The sequence below is a fragment of the Prenolepis imparis genome, unplaced genomic scaffold (genome assembly GCF_030444845.1).
Source record: "Prenolepis imparis isolate NDT839.2.m4 unplaced genomic scaffold, iyPreImpa1.0 SCAF_10, whole genome shotgun sequence".
Taxonomy (NCBI): domain Eukaryota; kingdom Metazoa; phylum Arthropoda; class Insecta; order Hymenoptera; family Formicidae; genus Prenolepis; species Prenolepis imparis.
The window spans coordinates 5,662,585-5,681,353 of NW_028141168.1; the positions used below are offsets into that span (position 1 = coordinate 5,662,585).

The window sequence follows — 18,769 nt, forward strand, 5'->3', positions numbered from 1 at the left end:
CAATTGTGGAACAATATGGTATGGAAAGAATTTTATGAGAATTTCTCTGATTAATATTTATCACAATAAAAATAATATCTATCACAATAAAATATAAAACATGTTTGATTAATTTTTTGATTAATTGTTGATTAACTTACTAAACTGCATAGCAAAATTAATCAAACATATTTTATATTTTATTTTAATAGATATTTTTATTGTGATAAATATTAATCAGAGAAATTCTCATAAAATTCTTTCCATACCATATTGTCCCACGATTACCATGATTTTCAGAGTAAATTCTAAGAGAAAATTCTCTCTGTGTACTAATATGTAATTTTGCAACAAAGGATCTTTTCTGAATTAATTTCCCTCATCGATATAAATGTGTCCATAAATTTATTTTAATACATAATTTAATAATTAAGGCATTTAAATTAATTTAAATTAATAAAGGCATTTTTAAAGCTGATTTTTACAGCAAAAAAATATTTATAAGAGACAATTTTTATAAAATTAATTCTAGTGCACTCTATTATCGAGATGCGGATCCAAACTTGAAAGAATATGCGTACAAAATCCATAATTTTGCAACGAAGGATCTTTTTCTAATTAATTTCTCTCGTTGACATACATGTGTTCACATTTAAAAGAAATTTATAAAGTTTCGTAGCATAAAATATATTTATTTGAGACAATTTTTATAAAATTAATTCTAGCGTGCATCCTATTATTGAGATTCGGATCCGAACTTAAAGTAATACGCGTAGAAATACGTAATTTTGCAACAAAGGATTTTTTCCTAATTAATTTCTCTCATCGACATTTCCGCGAATTTATTTAAATAAATTAAGACATTTAAATTAATTTAAATTAAGGCATTTGTAAAGCTAATCACAGCAAAAAATATTTATAAGAGACAATTTTAATAAAATTAATTATTCTAATGGAAAAATAAGGAGCGAATCACATTATCGGGAAAATTTGAATATACAGGATTTCTCTTTTTTAAAGAATTTCTTTTTAAAAAGTTCCATTTTTTAATAAATGATTGTCATATTGCTTCAGAGGAAAGAGATCAAAGTGGTCTCAGAATAAAACGGATATTTTATCTCACAAGACATTTATGATACACACATAAAACATATATATAGCTATCAACACGAAAATTTAAATGGAAACATACAATCGTAAAATTAAAGATGACGCGATATTAGAGCAACGAAACTCAGTTTCGTCGAAGCTTATTACGTCTGCGACGATAAAGAGGAATTGTCCGACGATATTATTGCGAATTCTGTCTCGAGAGCGGGAAAATAAACTGCGATTATATATATACACTTAAGTACTATTAGTACCCGGCTATAAAGTAGGATTAGAACTTGAACGTCGCGTGTTTCTCTGCAAGAATCTCTAAAAAGAAACTAACGCTTGTAAGACCTCCTCTTCGCCGCGATAACTCAACAAGAGTTGTGTCCCTTTACACAAGTTTAAGAAAGAACCGTCTCTCGCGAGGTACAAATACCTGCACGCTGTAAAAAAATGTAATGTATTACAAAAAATATGTAAAATTACATAAATAAGTGTAAAATTACACGATAAATAATAAAAACGTATACATTTTACACTTATTATGTAATTTTACATATTTTTATGTAATACACATTACATTTTTTTTACAGTGTGTGTATTTAGTTATTTACATCGCTTTTAGAGTCGTGTTTTCTTTATATCGCCGAAAATATCCCCGTGACAAAGTGCTCGATAATCTCGAAAGATGTGTAACAGGACGAAAGATGTTCTGTCAATCCCAGGAACCGGGTACTTATGCTAATGCTAATCCATATCAGGGAAAGAACTCGTTTTTCCACGCTTCTACACGTAATATACGGAATGTACAGCAGCTGGCTGTAACGGTAAGTCTTGTAATGCAACTGCTATGCGTTTGGAGAGATTTTACTCTCGAGTCGAATTAACGGATCTCACATTTTTGTGAAATCGATTTATTTACTGCCATGGACTGAAATCTGATTACGCGACTTGTATCAAAGATATTTTAGAATGCTGAGAGAGCTGCTGAAAATTATTGTATATATATAAATGAATATTTTAATCTATTCATTATAATATATAATAATATTTAATCTATTCATGTGTGTTCTTATTAAAGCATAAGAAGCATTCAAGATCAGAATCGTGATATTTTGCTTGAATGCTGAGTCAATTATATTAATTACAATTAACATCAATAAAATTAATATTAATATTAATTAAATATAGTTGATATTAATTATAATTAATATAGTTGACTCAGTATTCGAGCAAAATATCACGATTCTGATCTTGAATGTTTCTTATGCTTTAATAAGAACACATAAATAGATTAAATATTATTATTTATTATAATAAATAGATTAAAATATTGATTTATACATTTAGCACATTTTGATTTAATTTTTCGAATAATAAAAGAAAGAGAAGCTCTGAAATGTTTGACGTTACCACTAAATGACTGATTTCCATTAATCGATTTTAATATTGGAAATAATTCACAATGTAATGAATCATATAAATCTGTACAATCTCATAAATTTCAATAATTCATCGAGTGTAATAACTTTATGAATTAATTGATCATTTGCATACACATATATAAATTCTTATATCTTTTATTTTTATTTTATATAATTTTAATTATTATCTTTTATTCTTATTTTATATAATTGTTATCCTTATTTTTTAAATTATAATTCTTATATCTTTTAAAATTCTTAAAATCTCACATTTATATATTTTATATACATACATATATTTTGAGATTTTAAGTATTTTAAAAAATATAAGAATTATAATTTTAAAATATGTAAGAATTATATATACAAAGAGAATTTTCTCTTAGAATTTACCCTGAAAATCATGGTAATTGTGAGACAATATGGTATGGAAAAAATTTTAAAAATATGTTTGATTAATTTTACCATACTCTTTCAATAAAATCAATCAAACATATTTTATATTTCATTGTGATAGATATTATTATTTTTTATTGCGATAAATATTAATCAGAGAAATTCTCATAAAATTCTTTTCATACCATATATTGTCCCACGATTTCTAAAAGAAAATTCTCTCTCTATATAATTCTTAAAATCTTTGTCATATCGGTTCGATTTAAACGTTCCCTCTTGTGTATAAAAATTTTCATATACTTTACATCGCAAAAATATTTCCCCCCAAAAAAAAGAAACTTCCGCTAACGAAATAAAATAAAAAATTCTCAAATTATAATAGCAAATAACTCACTTGTCTCGTCGATAATGGAATCTTCGAGATCTTCGTCGTCCGATATATCCTGATCGCTTCCGATGTCGCTCTCCGTAAATCGATGCTCCATTTCAACATCCGCATCCACATCGGGGATATCATCGTTCTCTTCCGGCGTCGAGCTCGATAGCTGCTTAGCCTGCGTAGCGTTTTGCCTCTTGGCCTCCCGCGCCTTCGATTCGGCGATGGATTCCGGAGTCTCGCGACGACCAGAGGACTCGATTAGGAATGTATCGGGCCACTTGAACTTCGACCTTCTGCCGTGCTTACCACTGTAACAAGGACCCTTCACTCACAAACGAGGAACGCGATCGGTATGAGGTTTGAAATATTACGCTTCGCGTAATATAATAACAGCATGTATAAATTATTATAATTATAAAATTAAATTATAATTTATACCCCGTCAGATTAAATTATAATTAATATAATTTAATGGAGTTACATACAAGATGGGAATTTTCATTCGCTACAGAGTAAAATTTACACAAAGCGGTGCCAGAGAGCAAAAAGCAGACTTTAATAACGTGATTTCGCTTAATCAAATCTGAAAATTCTGATAGATTATAATAAAGTTATAAGAAATAAAATATAGTACTTTTTTAACTCGCTTTAGACTTGAAATCCGATTACGTGACCCGCATTAAAGTTGGATATTTAAGAATGTTAAGCTCTATATCTACGTGAAAATTATTTTAACGTTATAAATAACTAATAAATAATTAAGATCAATGAATTATTATTTGACTTATGTAATATAATAAAATTATACTCTTAAATCCTATTAAGTGTATACAGAGAGAATTTTCTCTTAGAATTTACCCTGAAAATCATGATAATCGTGGGGCAATATGGTATGGAAAGAATTTTATGAAAATTTCTTTGATTAATATTTATTACAATAAAAATAATAATATCTATTACAATAAAATATAAAATGTTTGATTAATTTTACTATGCAGTTTAGCTCTTTCCATATCATATTATATCCCATGATTTCCATGATTTTCAGAGTAAATTCTAAGAGAAAATTCTCTCAGTGTATATAATAAAATTATTTTTTTGAATTTTTTAAGGCTCCTGGGTGCTCATCGCGGCCATATTGGATTGTGACGTCAGAGGCGAGAAAGCACACGCTGAAAATTCTTAGATGCCATTTTTTAATGAAAAGATATTTCGATAAACAGCACTTCATGGCTTTAACACACTCTTAAAAACCCCCGAAAACTATCCTTTTTCCTTTATAATCAATCAACATCTGTAAAATGATCGAGATATCAGACTTTGACATGCGGAATGACTGCGCATGTGCAAAGACCAGACGGACTGGGCTTCATAATATTACATTTTACAGCTGTTGATTGATTATAAAGGGGAAAGGATAGTTTTCGGGGTTTTTTAAGAGTGTGCTAAAGCCATCTGAAGTGCTGTTTCATCGAAATATTTTTTTATTTCGAAATGGCATCTAAGAAATTTTAGCGTGCGTTTTCTCGCCTCTGACGTCACGATTTCGACATGGTCGGAAAGGAGCCAGGAGCCTTAAAATGAAAAGCTTCACTGTACAAAAAAAACCGATAAGCTTAAAAGATTAAAAAAGAACGTGTTAAATAAAATGAACGATCTTTAGGGAAAAAAACTACCAACGTGTACACTTACTTGAGAAAGAGTTTCTTGAAGGAACGACCATCCATCTGCGGTGGCGTTTCGACGCCAGCAATATCCAGAAACGTCGGCGCCAGATCGATGTTCAAAACTATGTCGTCTACTCTGCAACGTTATGTGGATTATGTTTTATTACGACCTTAATATCGGGGGCTTACATTTTCCGACGTTTATTTGTTCTTAAACGACTTTCCGCGAACGAAACCCAATTCGTGCGCTGGCCAAAGTTTCGCCAACATCAACATTATAATGACTCTTACACTATTATAGCATACTTTCGTACCAACTTCTTATAAATATGGTCGCACTTTCAGAGTATTCGAATTATTTGAAATAAAGAAGATTTATCGACTTGCTGATGACATTTAATGATGTTCATTTTTTCTGAGATATATTGGATGGGGGGAGATCTATAATTAAACATTTTGTTATTGCTACAAAGAAAAATTCTAATACTATCGAATTAATTCTGCTTGATTTTGTATTTAAAAAAATAACAAGAAAATTTTTTTACACACATCATTTTTAATTTTATATAGTTCAATGAAAGCATAGAAAAATGTGTTGAAAAATAGAAAATTATTCATATTTTCTTTACACTTTTCTTGTCATCTTAACATAGCTTCAGCTTATTAAGGTAAAAAATAATCTAAATTTGTAATTAATATTTTCCATTTTTTTATTAATAATTAATAATTTATTATATTTCCCATTTCTCTAATTCCTAATAGTTTTTATGAAGATGTGACATTCCTCGAAAAGAATAATTTGATTTTTTTTAATGCCATTTGGCTTGAATGTTCTTTTAATTACTGCGTTCACCATCTGTCTTTCATAGCTCTCAGTTTCACGTACTATAAGGATAATTTATTTCGGGGCTCTCGGCAGTGTCCGGAACACCGTAATTCAAGGAGACGACCATACAACGGCCACTTACAGGCAAACGCTCTATTTATTATCGTGAAATCTTGCCCGGAGTTTAAGCGAACAAGTAGATTGTACCTTTGATGTCGAACTGTGACAAGGCATCGGAACCGCCTCGCCATGCTACTGCATTCCCTCGTTTATTAACGAGGAATTATTGCACACTGCTTGCTTCAAATTGTTATCCTCTCGAGAGAGTGTATGTACGAAACGAGGGACAATTGTATGTATATTATTTAGTAAGAGAGAGAAAGAGAGAGATAACATTCGAAATTGAAAATAAAATTAATATAATTGGCAAGAAAAATGGCGTAGCAAGAGAAAATTTATTATCAATGTATTCATTATTTTCTATCTATATATACATTAATATTTTTGTATTTTTATTTTTAATCCGTTCAGATTGCATGTGATTCATTTTGTATAATTTTTAAATCATTAATATTTATTAATATTTAAAAAATACATTATTAATAATAAATTCATTAATAATAAATTTCTATATCCATAATATATAAAATATTAAATTAAAAGTAAAATAAGCATCGATCAAATACGGACGACGTTTTTAGAAGCTGCCGCTATTGGAAAGAAATACCGTGACAAATAGAATGGTCGCAGCATTCCTTTAAGAACGTCTTTCTCTGTTGGTGGTTTTTTTCAAGATCGTCATCCTTTTTTTAATGTCCTTTTTAAAACTAATTTTTCTAAAAATTTAAATGATTTTTAAAAGGCACATAATATGTGCGGTTTAACTGGAATTTAATCCATAGCGCGAGTAAAAGTTTTATTGTTCATAACTTTATTATTTACTCTTTCTGCACTACACTTTTGCGTAGGCTTTACTTTGTAGTAAGTTAAAATTTTTAGCTTGTGTCTTCATTAAATTATTAATAATAATTTCGTTATCAGAAAGTATATAGAACAATATATTTTTCAAAGCCAAAATAAAAATCTTGCAATAAAAACCAAATTTTTTGCTTGCGAATAAAGCTTATTGTTACATAGTAGCAAGCATGGCACAGAAATGCCCGATACATTCTTGATCGAATTTTTCGAATGTCATGAGATTCCAGAATTCATCCTTGAATAAAAGACGCGAGGCAAGAAAACGCTACACAAGCTAAGTTCGACGCTAAAAAAAAAAAGACGATGATATCCGTCTAAATGCAGATATCAAAAAAGAAGCATGGATTTTCAAAAAGTGGCATCGGAAATAAGAATGAGGATATTTCAAATAAAAATTTAAAAAATTCGATTGAAATTAATATGAGTTTTTCTCTTTGGAGAGATTGCAATTTCTATTCTTTTATAATCTAGTGGTAATTTATTCCTCTGGAAATTTTTGTGGATTATATTTCTCTAATATACATATATGTATAATACGAATAAGCTAATATTTTAATCGGATAAGTATAATTAAAATTCCAAATACGATTAGAAACTAGATAGAATAGTATTAATTACATTGTATTACAAGATATTTTAATTCGTTCAAAAATATAAATAATGTATAAAAAATATTCATGATATTAATGTCACGCTGGGATTCGGATAGGATTTATTAAACTCGAAAGCAGATGCTTCCCGCGCATATAATTGATATTGCATTATAAAACTTATCGTTACGTACAGATGCTGTATTGTATAGATATTACGTATTTCGCGTGAAAGAATGCATTTTTTCCTTGTATGTATTTCCATAAATACCTAATACATATATTTTATTTATCTTATCTTATCTCCATTATTAATAATATTAAGTATTTAAATTCGTTTAACAAAGTCAGACAAACATGTTCTGATAAATAGTAATAAAGTTATGAAAAAGTAAAATAATTTTTTATCCGCTAATGGATGAAAATCCAGAAAAGCCTTATTTTATGTGTATCTTCAAATCATTTAGATTTATTCAATAGACGTGCGTCTTTCAAGTTTTATATGTAGTTTTATTTTATAGGACGAATGTATTAAAATATATATATTTTAAGGCTCCTGGGTGCTCACCGCGGCCATATTGGATTGTGAAAGCACACGCTGAAAATTCTTAGATGCCATTTTTTAATGAAAAGATATTTCGATTAAACAGCACTTCAGATGGCTTTAACACACTCTTAAAAACCCCCGAAAACTATCCTTTTCCCTTTATAATCAATCAACATCTGTAAAATGATCGAGATATCAGACTTTGACATGCGGAATGACTGCGCATGTGCAAAGACCAGACGGACTGGGCTTCATAATATTACATTTTACAGCTGTTGATTGATTATAAAGGGGAAAGGATAGTTTTCGGGGTTTTTTAAGAGTGTGCTAAAGCCATCTGAAGTGCTGTTTCATCGAAATATTTTTTTATTTCGAAATGGCATCTAAGAAATTTTAGCGTGTGTTTTCTCGCCTCTGACGTCACGATTTCGACATGGTCGGAAAGGAGCCAGGAGCCTTAAATTAAATAGTATAATATTTGAAATATATAATATATATATATACATATAGAATGAAATACCTTTTTTTCTCATACGCACGTACATGCATCACCCCCTCCCCCCTCCCGGTAACATTACTAAAATATTTTTATAAGCAAAATAAATCAAATGAAACCATTTCTGTCTAAAAAAAATCGTGTAGTTTCATTTAATGATAACGTGTAATTATACTTTGCATCGTTGTATCTGCAAAGTAAGTAACGTCCCAACAAGTTAGGCGTCATCATGAAATCGTCATAATTCAAGCATCAGAGAATTATTTTATTCCTTTTTTTAACGACAACGTTATCAAATAATTAAAAACTTGCGAATATTGCCAGCTATTTTTATAATATTTTTCGCAAATACGTATTATCGCGATTGATTACAATTATGATTGATTCACAAATATATACATGTGACATAAAATCCATTAATATTTAATTTTTTAGTTAATACATAATATAAATTTTATAATTTTCCCTTTGTCCTTTTTTTCTCTTGCATAACATAGAAATAACTTCAACCTAAAGTCTGTTACCCAACTAACTAGATCAAGCATGTAATTGTAAATTTTAATAACAAAAAACGCTGAAAATATTGAATGTGTAATTGAGAGACTTACATGGATCCGGGTTCGACGCCAGGACCTCGAATGAGAAATGGCACTCTTACATCGAACTCGAACGGGAAGCTCTTGCCTTTTATAAGTCCGAACTGTCCCAAATGATATCCGTGATCGGACGTATAAATAATATACGTATTATCCAGTTCACCCAAATCCTTTAATTCTTGATAAATCTATAATAGGATAAATAATATAATATATATTTTAATATTTTTTTTCGGTTTTATATAAAAAAGTTTTTTGGAACTGACATAATTGTAATGATTATTTAAGCAATTTATTTAATTTAATTATTTAATTTAATTAAAATCATTAAAAAATATGATATCTTTAAATTTCAAACATTGTAAGTAATTGTCATTGCAAATGTGATCCACGATACATACTCTATCTACGGCAGCGTCGACGCTCTGTAAAGTTTGTAGTCTTTTCGTCATTAAGAGATCTGTAAACTGCTTATGAATGGGTTGCATCTTCTGCGTTACTTGAAGTATCCACTGCTTATCAGGATTTGGTGCATAATCGTACGCCGGTGTACTGAAATGCAAACAATATAAACAGTTCAATATACGTCATTAAATTACTTTTCGATCGTATCTTGCAGACATTAAATTTTGTTTTATTTTTTCTTAAATTAAAAATGTGCTTGTGATTGTAATAAACATTTTCCTACTGAAATTTTTTTACAAAATTTCTATTTTCATGTTCTAATAAGAGTTTAATATATGTATGAAGTTTGTCAGATAAAAACGTGAGATAAAATATATTACGGCAATATGAAAATTGATGAATATAATGACACTATATTATGTATTATAATTATTACAAAAGAATATATAAAAACGCAGTTAAAAAATTAACTTGGAAATATCCGCTAGTTTTCACATATACCTATTATGTTATCTTTCAGAAAAAATAAAATGTAAAAAAAATACATACACACTTAATTATTATCTATTTCTGCACTATTTAAATAATCTGTGTTCGTCACTTTATAACAATCAGATAACAATCAATAGATTATTATTCTAAGAATATAAATACGATATTAAATGATACTATATATATATATATATATATATATATATATATATATATATAATGTTTGTACGTCTCGATTAAATTAATTATCACACATTAGATGCAGGTTTAGATATAAATTAATTTTCATAATTAAAAATATGACTAAATATTTACTGATTCTAATATAATTATACATAAATTAACGAATAAGTGTAAATAGGCGAGCATATCAGTCTGCAAGTTCTGTCCAACACCGTTATCAAAAACGCCCTGAACTGAACAACTTTTTGAATTTGCTCAACTATTCTTGTCATATTCATTTGTGTTCAGAGAGCTATTATATAATTTATGTTTGTTTTAAGTCTTACGGTGGGATTTTAGTTCCCACACATTCAAAAATTTCTCATGCGAAAAAAATATAAGATACCAAAGAAAATCCTTAATAATTAAGTCTTAATAACTATATTTAATTATAATTAACTTATAATTAAACCTTATAATTAACTTATAATTAAGCCCCATAATTAGGCCTTATAATTAAGTCTTATAATTAAGTCTTATAATTAAATCTTATAAGTATATAAAGATATCGACTCTCGTTTGTATTTTATATTCTATCAAACACATTTTCGTTTACGAGAAATAAGTTATGTTTGACTCCATCTAGTGTGTGAAAATAGATGTAACAGAGGACGATTTAAAAAACAAGCATTGAATAATATGTATTCCCTTAAATACACTGTTTTCATACTAGATGGAGTCAAACATGACTTATTTCTCGTAAACGAAAATAAGATTGATAGAATATAATATACGAACGAATATACATTTAAACATATTTAGTAGTAGAAAGTTCTTTAATTTTTGAATATGTGAGAATTTGCACTCAAATTTCATATCGCAAAAATAAAACAAACATAAGTAGAGCTCCGAGCACAAACAAAAATGACGTGATTAGTTGAACAAACTCTAAAAGTTGCTCATTTTTGGGGCAATAGCTTTTGAAGACGTTGTTGGATAAGACGTACGGACTGATTTTTCAATCACTTGTATATGAAATGCTGTATATGAAAAATCGTCTTAGACTTTATGCAGCTGCTGGAAACAGCGTAAGCATAAAAACGTGATACGTAAATTCAACAACTAATGGATGTTCCTATAACATTACCGAGCAACTTAATCACATTCGAACTATGTATGCGTTGTAAACGAGTGCGTATGAATAAAAACATTATTCACGAGAATGATTAATCCACCTTTAAAAACGAAATTTCAAGAATATAGAATGTAGAGTAATCAAAAAGCGAAGGAGGCAATAAGACATGAAACCTAAAAATAAAATCACTTCCGATCTCCATATACATACTCGAATATTAAATATCCTATAACTGCAGATTTTCAGCTTCGGAATAAATATATCATATACTTTGTTTCAAAACTAGAAAGTTCGAAGGTTTCTCGCATAAAACATTCACTATCTGTTTATAAAATTTGAAGATCCTAACATATTTTATATAAATATTTAGGAGTTTATTTTGTTTTTAATTAAAGTAATAGCGCAAATAAATTTTGCTTATATATTATTAAATCAGGTATACTTTTACTTACGAGAAACTATTCAACTTAGAATTCAGTGTATGAAAAATTGGTATAATTATACGAGAGAATTTTGAACTAATGCACATATAGGTATAAAAACACTTACTATTTTTGAAAATAAATATCCTGTACGAAATTCTGACATTTTATTCAAACTATCTTAAAATAATATATGAAAAAAAATTTGCAAAAATTTTACTTTTCTATAACATTATCCACATAATTTTATATAAAGTTTTATATTTTTATAGACTGGTTAAAAACATTTATTTGTATTGAAGAGTCCATTTGAAAAATAATGCAGTTGCATTTTGCAGCTGCATTGTTATCACATCACATTAGAAGATCCGATAATATTTTAGATAAATGTTTATGAAATTATTTGGCTTCAAATGTTTTAAGAGTGCTAACTCAAATAAATTCTGCCTATATATTATTATCAATGATACTTATGAGAAACTATTCATATTTAATTCGATTCAATGTATAAAAGTTTGTGTAATCGAGAGAATATATGTATATTCGAAAGAATATTGCATAAATGTGTACACAACACATCTTATTTCAAAAAATAAATATCCTGTATAAAATCCGGACATTTTGTTCGAAATATCTTGGAATAAACCATGCAAAAATTTACAAAAAATTTACTTTCTGATAAAATTACCCATATATTTTTATATAAAGTTTTATATTTTTATAGAATGACGAGAAATTTATTTTTATTAAAGATTTCCCACCGCAAAAAATAATACAAACATAAATTATATGGCTCTGAGCGCAAACAAAGGTGACAAGAGTAATTGATTATATTCGGAAAGTTGTTCGTTTGCGGGCGTTTTTTGATAATTGTGTCGGACAAGATTGACATTTTTTTCCGACTATTTAAAAGACAAGCATTGAATATATTCTATTTCTATATATATTGTTTTAATAAATCAGATGGAGACATACACAAGATAGTCAAATATGATTTGTTTCTTATAAAGGAAAATATGTTTGATAAATTATAAATAATCGATGAACTAATGACAACCGTATCAATAAATTAATCTTGTTATAAATGTTTAAATAAAACTTGCAAATATAACTTATTTCTCGTAAACGAAAATATGTTTGATAGAAAATAATATACGAACGGGAGCTCATATCTTCATATAATTATAAGGCTTAATTATAAGGCTTAATTATAAGACTCAAATGTATATGTAAATTAGTTATTAAGGCTTCTTGTTAGTTATTAAGACTTAATTATTAAGGCATACTTATTAAAATTTTTAGTTATTAAGTAATAACATAATTGGAATGTAAATTTTTTGTAACTAGGAACAATCCAAGCGCGCGCCATTCTTCGGTTTTATGTTTAAAAAAATTATATTTAAAAAAAATAATATAAAATTTGTTTAAACTCGATTAATATTTTTTCTTAGAAATTAGCTGATTAAAGCATTAACTTGCTAATTAAATTTTAAAATAATGTTAAAAAAATAAAATAGTAATATGTTGTAAATAATATGTTATCATATCTTATTCTCGATTAATATTTTTTGACAGAAATCTGATAACTGTCAAAAATATTAATCGAGTTTAAAGTATTATAACATATTTTATTTAAAACATATTATTATTTAAAAAATTAATTAACAAATTAACGCTTTAATCAACTGATTTCTATCAAAAAATATTAATAAAGCGAAAATTTGCTAATTAAATTTTAAAATAATAATATGGTAAAAGTTATAAAGTAGTAAAATGTAAATAATATATGTTATAATATCTTATTCTCGATTAATATTTTTTCTTTCTAAAGCTATATCTTTTCGAACGAATCTCCTTCGAGTTTTAATTAATTATTAATATTAAGTCATGTATATAGTATCGCGCGCGCGTTATTAGAGTGAAGTTGCCGATGTTCATAGCTTCGGCCATTACCGAAACGCCGCGAGTATCAGGCAGTTGGAGCTGCGTCCCGCTGTGATTAATTAGTAAGCATAATCGTTAGAAACGATTTCTAACCTTTGCATTGTAATATTTATCAATCGCATATCATAATTTCAACGTTAATATGTAGTCGTAATTGTTTGAAACGCATATTTCGCGAAAAATTCGATGCAAAATCTCTTGCCAACATAACCCAACTTAATCTGTTTTCGCGCGCGCGAATGTGTTGCGATCTATCTATGTGGATATATCTATCGTTAATTCTAGCTTACATATTTATATTGTGTATGTTATAATGCGAAATAATAAGATTATTCTAATATATGTATGTATTTTATTTGTTACAGGTAGCATTGCGATACACAGTGCGATTCACGCGTCGTGTCGGGAGTGCCGTGTAAAGTTTCGCGCGTCGGGAGTGCCGTGTAAAGTTTCGCGCGTCGGGAGTGCCGTGTAAAGTGTCGGGTAATCGTAATTATTCGTGTTTTCGCGAGTGCGTGAGTGCTACCATGGACTAAGAGAGGAGGAGGAGGCCCGCGGAGGCATCGGGCGACATCGGGGCAACTGTGAGGTATGCAAAATAAAACATTTTTTCTAAACTGCATTGTTTATGAGATATTCGACACACACTATTCGACACAATTATGTATATACATAATTTGAATATTTTGTTTTCAGATCAATGTGCTGTGTACTACAACTCTGCTATTGCACGTATCGGTGAGTGGGAAATTGTTTATTTTATAATATTTCTACAGCGGTAATGGGGGTATATATAATATGTTGAAAATATTAAAATAGTAACATGTTTTAAATAATATGTTATATTATCTTATATCTGCGATTAATATTTTTTGACAAAAATCAGCTGATAATTGTCAAAAATATTAATCGAATTTAAAATATTATAACATCTCTTTCTAAAAAAGGCATGTTAAGTCGATTCTCGCGAGTATTGTTGCATCTTTTCCGCGATGCTGATTGACTGTTTCGATTCGCATTGTGCTTTATATTTGTAGCATCGAGAGGCTGTCATCGCGAGGGTTAGTAATTTAACAGTTTGTTCAAAATAAAATAAAATAAAATAATATGTTATAATATTTTATCCGCGATTAATATTTTTTGACAGAAATCAGCTGATAACTGTCAAAAATATTAATCGAGTTTAAAGTATTATAACATATTATTTTTTTATTTAATTTTATTTTGAACAAACTGTCAAACTGCTAACTCTCGCGATGAGAGCCTCTCGATGCTAATACGAATATAACGCACAACGCGAATCTTGACAGCCAATGAGCATTTTTCAAGTGGACTCTTCAAAAAAATTAATTTCTCTCGACGAAATTCCACATAAAAATATGTGGATAATGTTATCGAAAAGTGAAAATGCAAATTTTTGTTATATTTTCTTCTAAAATATCCGGACTTTGTACAGGATATGCATTTTTTGAATTTTTAATAATGTATTTTTGTGTTTAGTACCTTATTTAGTATTATCTTGTATATATGTATAGCTATATCAACTTTTATACACTGAATCGAGTTAAAATAGTCACTATAACTTCTCGCAGGTAAAAGTATCGCTGATAATAATATATAAGCAAATATATAGGATAATAATATATAGACAAAATTTATTTGCTCTATCACTCCTGAACTTGAAGCAAAAGCAATTTCGAAAACATTTATCTAAAATATTTTCCGATATTCTAATCTTATAGTGAATGTTTTACGAGAAATATATTCGTATCTTCTAATTTTATTACGAACTAATGAAGAAGATATTATATATATTTTTGAAGCTAAAAATCTACAGTTATAGAATATTCAATATTCGAATACTTGTATAATTCATATGTAATTTTACTTTCAGTCTTTATATTTTATTTATTACTTAAATTTACTTTAGTTTTTACTTCTTGCATGTTTTAAACCTTCTATATTCTACACTCTTCAAAATTTCAAAAGTAGATAATAATCGTTCTCGTGAATGTATTTATTCACTTGTCGTTTGCGACGAATGTATAGTTCGAGTGTGACTGAGTCGCTCGCTAAAGACAGGAACATCCATTAATTATTGACTTTACTCTCGTACTTTAATCTCGTTTTCACATTTACGCTCTTTCTAGCTGCTGCATAAAGTCTACGATTGAATTTTATGGAACATTTCGTAAACAATTATGTTGCTGTGATTATAATCAATAGACACGTAAGTTGGTGATCGAAAAATATCACTCCGTAAATCCTCTCTAATCGTAATCAAAAGCATCTGGCCCAGCAATGAACATTTCAATTCTGCTCAATTAATCTTGTCATCTGTGTTTGTCTTCATAACTTTACAATTTTTTATTTGTTTCATTTTTGCGATGGGATATGATCACGCTAACAATAAGTGTATATTTAGGCATAGAGTAAATATATATTCAACAGTCGTGTTTTAAATCACCCTCTGTTTATTTCTGTTTTCATACACCAGATGGACTCAAACATGACTTATTTCTCGTAAACGAAAATATGTTTGATAGACTATAATACACCAACGACAGTCAGTACATTCATCATTTTATCAGTTGATGAAATTTTTGAATGTGGGGATTCGCACTTAAACCCCACCGCAAAAAATAACACAAACATAAATTGTAGAGATCTGAATGTGAAATAAATTTGAGAAGAATTGAGCAGATCGAACAGTTGTTCGTTTCCGGGCGGTTTTAAATTTAAAAGACGAGCATTGGATCTATTCTATTTCTATATGTATATATTGTTTTAATAAAATCAGACGTAGACATACACTAATTGATCAAATATGATTTCTTTCTCATAAAGGAAAATATATGTTTAATAAATTAATAAACGAACTAATGACCGTCAATAAATTTATTTGGTCATAATTGCTTAAACTCTATGTTTAACAAGAAATTTTGAATGTGTGTAAACTTGTATGCCCCTCCAGAATAATAAAAAATAAATTGTAAAGTTCTGAAAACAAAAATAATTTTCTCCAACACATCCTGATTGTATTTTTCGAATACTCGTATAGACCTGTCGAAAATTTTATCGATTAATATTACAAATTCAAATAAGGATATTTTTCCTCCTTCAAATATCCGATAATAAAGCGAAAAAAACTTTAATTGTTGGGAGAAAACTTTTACATCGACACGATAGCAACAAAATTTTATTTATTAGTTATATTTATATTTATTAGTCGTCTGTCATGTCTAGTCATGTGAATAGCGAAACACAAAAAAAAAAGATTCTCGAAATAATAATATCTCCCTGGTCTTGATATTCGTGTACTAGGTATTAGACTTATTCTTTTGCAAAATTTTCTGAAAAAAGTTTGACTTTTTTTGTTTTATATAAAAAAATATTTCTTTTCTCTGCGGAAGGCTATGGAAAATTGCATCCTTTTTTAATGAACACTATGCACGAAATGTTTCATAATTGATGAAGACACCCTAATTTGTATATTAGAATCAGTAAATATTTGATTATATTTTTATATTGAGGAGAACTAATTTATATCTCTCTAACTCCCATGTAGTACACTTCAAAATGTATAAATAAGCGAGACACATACAAGCAATGAATTATGCATATTGCATAGGTGAATTTTATTTATGATTTTTGACAAGAAATTTTGAATGTGTATGGGAACTTGTATGCCCTACCGGAAATATGAACAATAAATTATAGAATTTTGAAAGCAAAGATAACTAGATGTTTTTCTTCAACGCATATATTAATTCTATTTATTGAATACTCGTATATATAAATCTGTCTTTCGAATATTTGCGATTAATATTGCAAACTCAAATAAAGATATTCTTTCCTCCTTCACGTCAGTTAGGAAAATCAGTGAGAAAAATTTCATTTTTGAAAGAAAGTTATACATCGACACGGTAGTAACAAAACTTTACATTTATTAAACGCATGTCATGTCTAGTCGTGTGTAAAATAGGGAAACACATAAAAAAATTAATTTTCCTATAATTTTTCGTTGATCACAGACAAGCTATTATTTTGCAAAATTTTCAGGTACAGAAAAGAGTTCTTATTATTTTGTATTTAACAGTATTAAAACAAAATAATATTTCGTTAATAATTATATAATATACTTTCGGACCTTCTAATTTTATAAACAGATATATAGGTACATATACCGTTCAATGCATAATTCAATGCTTGTGTGTATGTGTATGCTCAGCTTATATTAATTTTGATGTAATACTAGAAGAGAGTTCGATTTTTTAAAATTGGTTCTCATAAATTTAAATACATATGACCAAATATTTACTGATTGTATAATATATGAATTATAATACACGAATTAGAGCGAAAATGCTGGTAAGTACATAAATGAGCGGAACAATATCAGTCTATAAATATCAGTCTTCTACTCAATGCTAATTAAAAGAGCAAGAAATGAACAACTAACTTTTCGGTTCTGCTTGACTAATCTTGTCATCTTCGTTTGTGCACAGAGCTCTACAATTATTTATTAATATACATATATATATATATATATATATATTTTCTGTTGAAAAAAGTTATATTTGTAATAAGAAATAATGGGGTGTGTCTTCATCATTTACGGGAGACATTTCGTACAGTGTTCATTAAAAAAGAACGCAATAATTTTCCATAATCTTTCGCAGAGGAAAAAAATATCTTTCGATATAAACCAAAAAACAGTGAAATTTTTTTTGTAACTGAAAATTTTGCAAAAGAATAGTCTAATATTTAGTACACGAATATCAAAATCAGCGAGATATATTATTATAGGTACTGAGAATTTTTTTGTGCTTCGTTATTTTATACATGACAGACGACTAATAAATATAAAGTTTTGTTACTATCGTGTCGATGTAAAAGTTTTCTCTCAACAATTAAAGTTTTTCTCGCTTTACAATCAGATATGAAGGAGGAAAAAATATCTTTATTTGAATTTGTAATATTAATCGAAAAAATTCGAGACAGGTCAATACAGGTCTATCTTCGCTTTCATAATTCTATACAATTTATGTTGGTAATTTTTTCAGATGAGGCATACAAGTTTCCACACATTCAAAAATAGAGTTTAAGCAATTAATAACAAGATCAGTATATTAACTGTTGTCATTAGTTTGTCTATTATAAATGACCAAACATATTTTCCTTTACGAGAAATATGTTATATTTGACTCCATTTTTATCTCCATCTGATTTTATT

The 18,769-nt window shown here is 28.2% G+C and overlaps 1 protein-coding gene across 3 annotated transcripts in view; it reads right to left on the reverse strand.

Moving 5' to 3' along the window:
• The window catches only part of Sulf1 (Extracellular sulfatase Sulf1), a 156,777-nt gene that overhangs the window by 5,796 nt on the left and 132,212 nt on the right, over nucleotides 1–18,769 (reverse strand). For all 3 annotated transcript variants that reach the window (XM_083047436.1, XM_083047437.1, XM_083047435.1), the window contains exons 5-8: nucleotides 9,375–9,525; nucleotides 8,986–9,161; nucleotides 4,966–5,076; nucleotides 3,289–3,581 (exon numbers count right to left, since the gene is read on the reverse strand). In XM_083047436.1, coding sequence (XP_082903562.1) covers nucleotides 3,289–3,581; nucleotides 4,966–5,076; nucleotides 8,986–9,161; nucleotides 9,375–9,525 — 731 coding nt within the window. The remainder of the gene's footprint in view (nucleotides 1–3,288; nucleotides 3,582–4,965; nucleotides 5,077–8,985; nucleotides 9,162–9,374; nucleotides 9,526–18,769) is intronic.